Source organism: Paramisgurnus dabryanus, chromosome 6, assembly GCF_030506205.2.
Source record: "Paramisgurnus dabryanus chromosome 6, PD_genome_1.1, whole genome shotgun sequence".
Lineage (NCBI taxonomy): Eukaryota > Metazoa > Chordata > Actinopteri > Cypriniformes > Cobitidae > Paramisgurnus > Paramisgurnus dabryanus.
Window position 1 is genome coordinate 7088390 of NC_133342.1, and position 10780 is coordinate 7099169.

Sequence of the window (10780 nt, forward strand, 5' to 3'; positions counted from 1 at the left end):
GGCACTGAACAAAAGGCAAACACCTTTAATAGCTGACAGTGACAAAATTATATCATTATTTATAACACTTAAATTATTATACTCTATATCTGTTTGTACATTTGAAAACATTTGAGCATTGTACTTCACTACATAGAAGTTAACACTTAGAATAAATTATCATACATACATAATGGACAATAACATATACAAACTGATCCGACAACACTTGACATTACAGATACAGACTGTTCACAAATAAAAATAAATCATAAAGTGAGCCTGTACACATAATTGCACCGTTCTTATTATACGAAAATATGATCCAATACCTCTAATAAATCCTTTCGCAAAGCTGCTTTGAACAGCTGGGTTTCCATCACCCCAAATTTTATGCGCATTTTGAAACAATCCCTTAATTCGCAAAAAAGTTTTTACACTCGCTTGAGATGGTTTTTGACTTAAAAAAAAGAGTAAATGTTAATAATGGGAGATGGAATAAATTCTGACGTAGCGAACATTAAACCCACAGGAATGAATGTCTAGCTGTTTCCGCTGTTGTTGTGTTTATATTGGGCAATGCCTTTGCTGCTACTGCCTGCATCTTAACTTCTGCATTCCTTTTTCTGTGCACAGCATTCAGTTTAGCAATTACAAACTGCACTGCTAGTAACTTTATAACTTGCGCAATCATAAATTAAAAATGCAGTCCTTTCTCCATTTTCTAAGCGTGTCTTGTTTTACTTACTGTTGGTGCGAATTTTGAAAAGATTTGCTTCACGTTTTGGATGGAAACCCCACTGTAAAAGCGCTAAACAAATGTGAATTAAAATGCATTAAACATCACACATGTGCATCGGAAACATCGAGTGGTTGAAATTTATTGTTTATATTTGTCCTTCAATTTCTACACAACCAGCGGCACCAAACAGTACGTTTATATACAGTAGGTAAGCGCTCAGTGTTGGATAAACCAAGAGTTTTGGAAAATTTGGTTCAATACTAAATGTATTTGTTTTTAATATTTCTGTATTATGTGTTTCTGTAGCTCAATTTGTAGGGCACTGCTTCAGCAACACAAAGGTAATGGGTTCCATCTTAACAAACAATTAGAGACCTCAGAAACAAAACCCTTTAAAGGTGGGGTGCATGATATCTGAAAGCCAATGTTGACATTTAAAATCACCTAAACAAACACACCCCTACCCCAATAGAATCTAGACCTTCTTTTGATAGACCCGCCTGTCTGTTAGTAGACACGCCCCTTACTGCTGATTGGCTACAAATGTGTTTCGGTAGTTGGCCCGACTCTCTTTTCCAAAGTGTTTTTCAAAAATTACACACCCCGCCTTTAAGTGTGTTTTTTAATCAGATTTTTATTGGATTTTGCCAACAAAGTGGTATTTCTGAATGACTTTAAGTCGGGATTAAGCCGATTTGATGAACATATAATACGTGCCGAGCGCATTCGGTTAATATCATTATCTTATTTTTGACGTTTAGCGGCTTTTGAACTATAGATTGGAAGTTATGTGCTGCTGGTGGTTCAGAAATTACACACTTTACCTTTAAAATATGTTAAAAGTCCACATTTTTTACATTACATTACACAATAGTGCAGTTGTCTCATTTTGTGATCGTAACATGGCGGCCACCATATGGCGACCCGCTCCATGTAAAATAAATTTTCATAAATCTTAACTATTACGAGGATACAACCTTTTCATTGAGGAAAATGTCTGAGTGTATCTTTTAAATAGAAGTCCATTACCCATCTGTCCCTTATTAAATTAACCATGTTTTTTGTGGTAAAAGTGTACTAACCATGGTTATTGGTGTAATATTGATTACTATTAGCAAAACCATGGTTTTACTACACTTACCCTGTTTTTTGGTTTTAACTGTAGTAAAACCATGGTTAATTTTCATAAGGGGAATTAAAGCTTTTCTGTGCATTTCATATGTAAACACAGAAAATCTGACAATGCTGGGACACACAGAAACAAAAACCCCACAACCAGGAATGAATCCACTTTGGACGAACACGCGTGGGGGAGTCAAGCTTAACACAAACCTCCTTCATAATCATCATCTTCCTCAGCTGCTGGCGGCGCTGTGCTGCCCCCTTGAGGAGCAGATTTCTTCTTTTTCCCTCCTCCTCCTCCCGGGACTCTCAGGGAGATGGCTAACTTGGCATACTGTACAAACAGAGGGACTTTTATCAATGACTGCTGCACAAATGGCTATCGGTGACAAGGTACTTTTTTTAGTATGGTAAACGTCAGTATTTACCATATTTACATGCATGCACTTCATACAGTTAACTTAGACAGGTATGCGTCAATATGTGATATATTTGATGGTCTGTGTCTGTTTCACACGAACCATCACATACATTATAGAACTGACATGATTTATTTAAATGTAATAAAAAACATCAAGATCTGTGAACCTTTCTGTGCAATACAGGCAAAAGTCTCAAAGTTTGATTTCAATCTTTGACATGACCTATACTCAGGCAATATTAAAGATTTTAAGGTTATATTTTTACAGATAGTTCAATGCATTATGTTGGACGATTTTATATAGGAACCGTAATCACAAAAAAACTGGGTTTTTACATACAAGGTAACATATATTTAGTTTTCTTTAGAGTGAATAGTGTTGTGTAACACTCACATCATTATCCATGTATTTCAGTAAAGGTAAGTTACACACGCGGGACACCTCATCTTCATCCTGCTCATCATAGGCTGCCAATAACGTCTCCATAGCAACGCAATCCTCGCTTCCACTGAAGCCTGGGAGACTGAAAACAGGTAATACTCCTTGATTGTAAATATCATATCATACAACTATGCAAACATTTACTTGAATGATGATGATTATAATTGGCAATACACAAGAAAAAGTTTTTAGATACTTCATACCTGTAACTTTCTCTGACACACTTATCCGCTGCCACAAAATCTACTCGGTGTAGATGCACCAGAACCTGGGCGATTGTTTTCTGCATTTAGCAATAACCACACAAATTATACCAGCAATGATTAGTTTGATAGCTTTCTTTGTTCACATTTATGCACTTGGCAGATGCTTTTATCCAATCTATCTGCTTTTATCAGCGTGTCTTCCTTGGGAATCGAACCCATGACCTTTGCAATGCTAACATTAGTTCATTTAAAAACAAAGTCTATCCAAATAAAAAGGATCCAATTATTTCCAAGTGGTATATGAATAAATCTGAATATATTTTAATATATATTTTTTATATCTGAATGTGCACCTTGAAGCAGGTGGGATAGTTTTCGATTTCCTTGTACATGTTTTTTTCCTTCTGAATGGACACAGCAGCTTCGTCCAACCTGTAAAACACAATGTTTACAATACAGTAACTATTACACCTCTACCATTGTTCTCCCAAAAACATAGATGGGCGGTTTCCGGGACAAAGTTTAGATAGGACTGTTCACATTATAAAGATAACTATAAAAATATAGTTTTAAAAATATTTTTATTGTAAAAGAATAGGGTAATTCTCACCACAACTATAACCATAAAGTAATTTTTTCCAACTGATGAATGATAAACCAATGACAGCCAATCAAATCCAAGTTACTTGAATCTTGCGCAGTTAAAATTGCACTGTTTTTGCTGAGGTCCATTACATAAAATTACTTCAGGTGGATGCTAATATAGTTAACGTTATAGTTGACATTATAGCTATCGTTATAATGTGGACGCCCCTTAAAAAAATGTATCGCTGTGTATTTGGGTCATACAAACATCAAGAATAAGAGTATGAATCTCAACAATGGTGACAATTAAATGAAAAATGCTGCAATGCATGCTGGGTATCAAAAATTTACAAATCTCATCCAGGACTCCCAGCATGCACTGTGGCATGGATAAATAATTAACTTTTTTATAATTTTCTTTGTCACCATTGTTGAGATGTATACTCTGATTCTTGATAGTTGTGCATCCCAAATACACAGCGTTTAAATTTTGTTTAAAGTTTCTAAAAATCCTTAATGACAAACTGCTGCGAGAGTGCTGGATCTCATTTTGACAGAAAAGTTACTTTTGATGTGTGAGTAAATCAATTAATTAGATGATTATCTTTACCATAATGTACAAACCACCACAAAGTTGCAATATTAACTTTACATTAACACAACAAATGTGCATTATACATACAACGTTAATGCAACCAGGGAAAAACTAGCAAGCAAAATGTCAAGGTTCAAGAGTCCAACTAAAACAAACACTGATCACCATAATGGTAACTTAAAATGAAACAAAATATCAACATCTAAACCTAATTAGTGAATTGTGTTTTCTACAGCAACATTCAGAAATAATGTTTTATAAGAGTTTTAAAATAATAAACGGCAATGTTTCTTTTTCATTTACATAACAAGCAAAAAGTATGTAATGTTTGAAAATGGTCAAATGTAACATTTCTCTAACATTCAGACAACCAAGAAACATTTTTAAAACATTAAACTGGAAACTTTTCATGTTGGCAGAACGTTTTTGGGAACGTTTAGAACTTTGAAGGAACGTTCTCAGATGTTTTCACTGTTAGCTGGGTTACATGAAATATGCAGTATTAGTTAATGCCATTGAAGGTAAGTGATTTGCACGAGTGAGCGAATTAACAAAGTTATCGTTATCATCCGGTGATGTGGGTGCTAATATAGTTAAGGTTATAGTAAAATAGAAGTCTGAGTATTATTTCTCTACGAGCTCCCCCTAGTGTCTGGAAGTAAATGCTTTCAAACACACTGTCGTAAAAACTGTTGTACCTCGTCCCCTCGCAACCTCGCTTATCAGCTTATTTCCAATCCAGTTATGTCTATCTAAGTTAGGTAAGTAATATTTCCTTTCCAACTGATTTTTTATTTTTATTTTGTTGTCCTGCATAATAGTATTTTTACCGTGAACGACAGACATGAACGAGGCAAACTACTGCTTTTGTTTTTTTGGGAGAGTGGGCATGATATAATTATAAATAAATAAATATAGACAAGCAAAGGGAAACCGTCATTCGTCCAGATGAACTTATAGACCTTACTAATATAACTTTAGACAAATATTATCCTTCTACATCTATCTATCTATCTATCTATCTATCTATCTATCTATCTATCTATCTATCTATCTATCTATCTATCTATCTATCTATCTATCTATCTATCTATCTATATATATATATATATATATATATATATATATAGGGTGACCATACATGCCATTCTTCCCAGACGTGTCCTGGCCAGGATTTTGGTGCGTCTTCCGGAAGTCGTATTTGTTGACCGCATACGCCAATCAGTTACAAACATAAGACATTCAATCGTAGTTTCATTCTTACTTTAAAATGTAACTGTTGCTTTTCTGTAATAATAATAATAATCCTCTATGACGAATGCGGTCATCAAATATGACTTCCGGAAGACGCACCCGAAATCCTGGCCAGGAAGAATGGCACATATGGTCACCCTAATATGTATATAAGGTCTGAAGCTCTTTTTTTTATTGGAATCTTCCGTCAAGGGTTTTCGTTGCTTCTTAAAAAAACGTAACTGGTTTACATCTTAAGACAAAAGATGTGTTTTAAGATATGCGAGTACAACCTTAGTTAAGTAAGTTAGGTAAGATGGCTCAAAAAGCATTTTAGTTTGGGACAAGGTTTAATCCCTGTCTGGGAAAGTTAAACAAGTTTGGATCAAAAAGCATGTTACTAAATGATTTATTATGTATGCCGCTCATGGCCATACATTACAATGACTTTAGCAAAGTCAAAGGGCATTGCTGGACATCACCTAAAGAAAAGTATTTATTGTTTTAGTACGCACCTGCGCAGTCTAACCAGAAGTCTAGAGGCTTTACCCAGAAGTTCTGCGGCCTGTCTGAGACGATCTTCATTCTGCACACACACACACACACACACACACACACACACACACACACACACACACACACACACACACACACACACAACCACAGTGTTTCACATTGGTTAAGCATAAATGAGAGATTGCTGAAGACCTCGCTGATTTGTGAATTATGTTTGCATTCCTTCACCTCAAATACAGAGGCAGCTTTCTGGTACAAATCCACTGCTTTCTCAAGATCGACCGACTCGATTAGTCTGTGGAAGTGCAGAGAACTAGTTAACACCGGTAATGGTAAGAGATGGTTACAGTACACATATGCACTGAATTACACACACTTCAAAGTGCATTTTCCTCTTTTAATAAAAACATGTTTATTGTTTCTGATATGAAGTGACAGTGTCTTACATAATTGTAACAGTTTAATTAAATCAACTTAACACAGATGCAACTGATTTGATCCACAGTGCAAGAATGCTTTTGGTTTAAATTATGACTAAAACATTCCAATACCAAATAACATCAGGAAGTGTTTCACTCTGTCAGTAGTGTGTACACTTACTTTCCTGCCCTGTCTAATGCAATTCCTGCAGTTCCCGAGGTCCCGTTCTCAACGTACATCACGCTGGCCTTCTCTATAAGCTGTATGGCTTCTGGCATCCTCTTCATGTCCTTTAAGTGCACGAGAGTCACTCACTCACTGTCATTTATTATCATAACCTTGTGTACAAACTTACCTTTAACATCATGCCTGCTTGTTCATACGCCCTGAGAACAAAAAAACGCATTGTTTATGATGGGTGAGAAGACAATACAGTAGAAGTCTAAGTTAATGTGGGTTTCCTCACAAATTTGATTTTAAAAGATAATAGTAATAGATGGATTATTATTTATGGATGACAATAGATGGATGGATCTAACACAACCATAGATAGACAGACAGATACAATGGATGGATGGATGGTTAGACAGACAGACTGTGAGGATGGATGATGAATAGGTAGATAAGGTAGATAGACAAGGTAGACACACAGACAGATAGGGTAGAAGGACAGATACGACAGACAGACAGACAGACACAGAAGATAGACATACACGGAAGATAGACAGAGACAGACAGACAGACACAAAAGATAGACAGACAGACAAACAGACACAGAATACAGACAGACAGACACGAAATATAGACAGACAGACACAAAATATAGACAGACAGACACGGAAGACAGACAGACAGACAGAAAGACAGACATGGAAGATTGACAGACAGACAGACACGGAAGATAGACAGACACGGAAGATAGACAGACAGACAGACAGACAGAAAGACAGAAAGACACAGAAGATAGACAGACAGACAGACATAAACGGAAGATAGACAGAGAAAAAGACAGACACGAAAGATTGACAGACAGACATGAAAGATAGACAGACAGATGCAGAAGATAGACAGACAGACAAGGAAGATAGACAGACAGACAGACAGACATGGAAGACAGACAGACAGACATGAAAGATAGACAGACAGACAGACACGAAAGATAGACAGACGCGGAAGACAGACAGACAAACAGACATGGAAGATAGACGGACAGACATGAAAGATAGACAGACAGACGCAGAAGATAGACAGACCGACAAACAGACAGACACGGAAGATAAACAGACAAACAAACACGGAAGATAGACAGACAGACAGACACGGAAGACAGACAGACAGACAGACACGGAAAACAGACAGACAGACAGACATGAAGCATAGACAGACAGACACAAAATATAGACAGACAGTCATGGAAGATAGTCAGACAGAAAGACAGACACGGAAGATTGACAGACAGACAGACAGACAGACACGGAAGATAGACAGACAGACAGACAGACAAGGAAAATAGACAGACAAACAGACAAGGAAGATAGACAGACAGACAGACAGACAGACAGACAGACAGACAGACACGGAAAATAGACAGACAGACAGACAGACAGACACGGAAGATAGACAGACAGACAGACAGACAGACAAGGAAGATAGACAGACAGACACAAAAGATAGACGGACAGACAGACACAGAAGATAGACAGGCAGACAGACAGACACGGAAGATAGACAGACAGAAAGACAGACAGACACAGAAGATACTAAGACAGACAGACAGACAGACATGGAAGATAGACAGACAGACACAAAAGATAGACAGACAGACAGACAGACAGGGAAGATAGACAGACAGACACAAAAGATAGACAGACAGACAGGGAAGATAGACAGACAGAAAGACAGACACGGAAGATACTAAGATAGACAGACAGACAGACAGACAAGGAAGATAGACAGACAGACATACACGGAAGATAGACAGACAGAAAGACAGACAGACACGGAAGATACTAAGATAGACAGACATACATACACGGAAGATAGACAGACAGAAAGACAGACAGACACGGAAGATACTAAGATAGACAGACAGACAGACACGGAAGATAGACAGACAGACAGACAGACACACACGGAAGATAGACAGACAGACAGACAGACAGACAGACACGGAAGATAGACAGAAAGACAGACAGACAGACAGACAGACAGACAGACAGGGAAGACAGACAGACAGACACAAAAGATAGACGGACAGACAGACACGGAAGGTAGACAGACAGACAGACACAGAAGATAGACAGGCAGACAGACAGACACAGAAGATAGACAGGCAGACAGACAGACACAGAAGATACTAAGACAGACAGACAGACATGGAAGATAGACAGACAGACACAAAAGACAGACAGACAGACAGACAGACAGACAGGGAAGATAGACAGACAGACACAGAAGATACTAAGATAGACAGACAGACACGGAAGATAGACAGACAGACACGGAAGATAGACAGACAGACATGGAAGATAGACAGACATACAGACATGGAAGATAGACAGTCAGACACACAAACCCAAAAGATAGACAGACAGACAGACACAGAAGAAAGACAGACAGACAAACACCATTTTGATAGATAGATAGATAGATAGATAGATAGATAGATAGATAGATAGATAGATAGATAGATAGATAGATAGATAGATAGATAGATAGATAGATAGATAGATAGAATAACCATGGCTTACTTAGCTGCATGGAAGAGTCTGTGAAGTTTAGTTAAGTGAATATTCTGCAAGTATCCTAGTAATGTTTGTGATAAAAAATGGGCTGTAAGTGATATAAACTTGAATTTAAATACACAGATATACAAAAATATAGGATTTCTATGGTATTTGGTTACATTTGGTTTTGTTGTATGCATTGATAACAGATAAAGTACTCTGTATGATCACTACATTCTTGTTTAATGGAGTAACTTTATTATTCTGAGTCTTGTGGTTTAACTGCTGAAGTTTGTTCATGCTGTTGTGATGTCATGCAGATGAAGGATACGCTTTGTTTTCTGTGTGGTATTCGGCCTCTTTAAGATACGCATCCTTTGCCTGCTCAAACTGTTTTGCGTTTTTGAAAGCCACAGCTAAAATAAGAAAGACAGACATTAATTATTGTATCACAGATAAATCAAATATCATAAAATCAGTTCTAGATGGTTTACACAGTAAAAATGAACATTATCACCTGCTTTTGCCATCTCTGATGCAGCTCCATCATAATCTGGTTTCCACTTGGTCATGCTGGTCTTTAGACTGTGTGAGATAAATATTATCACATTAAGGGTCACGTATTAATGTACTTAATAGCCAAATTTAGAAATTGGAAAAATGGTGAACTCATGAACACAAATTGATCTATGGTAATTATGTTATTTGAATTGTAACAAAACAATATAAACAAATCATGAAATCAAAACTTTTTATTTGCAGAAATGTTTTCAACATTATCAACCAACTTCCTGAGGTCTCATCCTGAGACCTTATTATTGAAGTTCCCATCTGTGCTCTTATTGGCTGCTGCTTCTTCATTATTCTGTATAAGTCGTTCATCTAAAATTTTGATTTAAGAAAATTTCACTTTTGCAATTAAGAAAATAACATGCACAATTATATTTTTATCTACAAAAATAATGTGCAGGTCAAGAGAATTAATTCACTCAGTTGGCCCTAAACTTTTTTTTTTTTAATAACTTTAGTTTATGCATAATGCTGACAAGAAATGAAATGCATTTGAGGGAATGACCCCGTATTCACATTCAATCAGCATCAGCACCACTGCAGCAGTCGCCAAGGTAACCTCCAGCACGATTACGCAATCAGTGTATCGCTGCATTAAATTGTAAAGATGAAGCAACCAAATGACTCCTCATTATTTTGTTTCATTCAATCGTCTAGAAATGTACCTAGCATCCCTTTACCTTGCAGTGTTATTGACAGCTTCAAAGCTAGCAGGCCATTCCTACCGGTGTGTATAACACTACATCTATATGAGACTAGACTGTTTAATGTCAATGCTTCTGTCTCACCATTTCTCCGCTTTGGCGATGTGATCGTGCGCCTCGTTGATCTTTTCTGCGGACATGGCTCACGGTTCAGCGGATGAGGACGACAAAGTGCGAGTCGCTCTTTTGGAGGATGATTATCGTGATGGACCGTGGATTATCCTGACTCTTCGTAAGACCTCATTTACGTCACGGTGTTTTTCTACGGAAGCCTGAGTGGGATGCTGCAATGCACATATGCATACATTTTACATCCACATTTCTCATTGTTATTAATTTAAGTCAAGTATAAAAAAGAATATACAATAAATAAATGTATATAAAAAACAAGAGTATCCAAAGAAATAAAGTGCAGTTAATTAAATGTAAACTAATATTTAAATTTATATTTAATTATTAAATGTAGGCTACACTACACTACTGAGGTCACTTGAGTGAAATGTTAATCTTGACCTTACA

The 10780-nt window shown here is 36.8% G+C and overlaps 1 protein-coding gene across 2 annotated transcripts; it reads right to left on the reverse strand.

Moving 5' to 3' along the window:
- Nucleotides 1-737: 737 nt before the first annotated feature.
- On the reverse strand, nt 738-10518 carry napgb (N-ethylmaleimide-sensitive factor attachment protein, gamma b). 2 transcript variants are annotated; one of them, XM_065262299.1, is made up of 12 exons: nt 10346-10518; nt 9505-9572; nt 9319-9403; nt 9012-9029; nt 6617-6647; nt 6442-6551; nt 6070-6136; nt 5841-5911; nt 3266-3344; nt 2910-2989; nt 2659-2788; nt 738-2177 (listed from the first exon to the last, which is right to left on the reverse strand). In XM_065262299.1, the coding sequence occupies exons 1-12, from the start codon at nt 10399-10401 to the stop codon at nt 2043-2045; spliced, it is 930 nt and encodes a 309-aa protein (XP_065118371.1). In that variant the 5' UTR covers nt 10402-10518; the 3' UTR covers nt 738-2042. The 2 variants fall into 2 exon arrangements, with proteins under 2 accessions (XP_065118371.1, XP_065118372.1); XM_065262300.1 differs by lacking the exon at nt 10346-10518 and adding an exon at nt 9776-9837.
- Nucleotides 10519-10780: the final 262 nt, after the last annotated feature.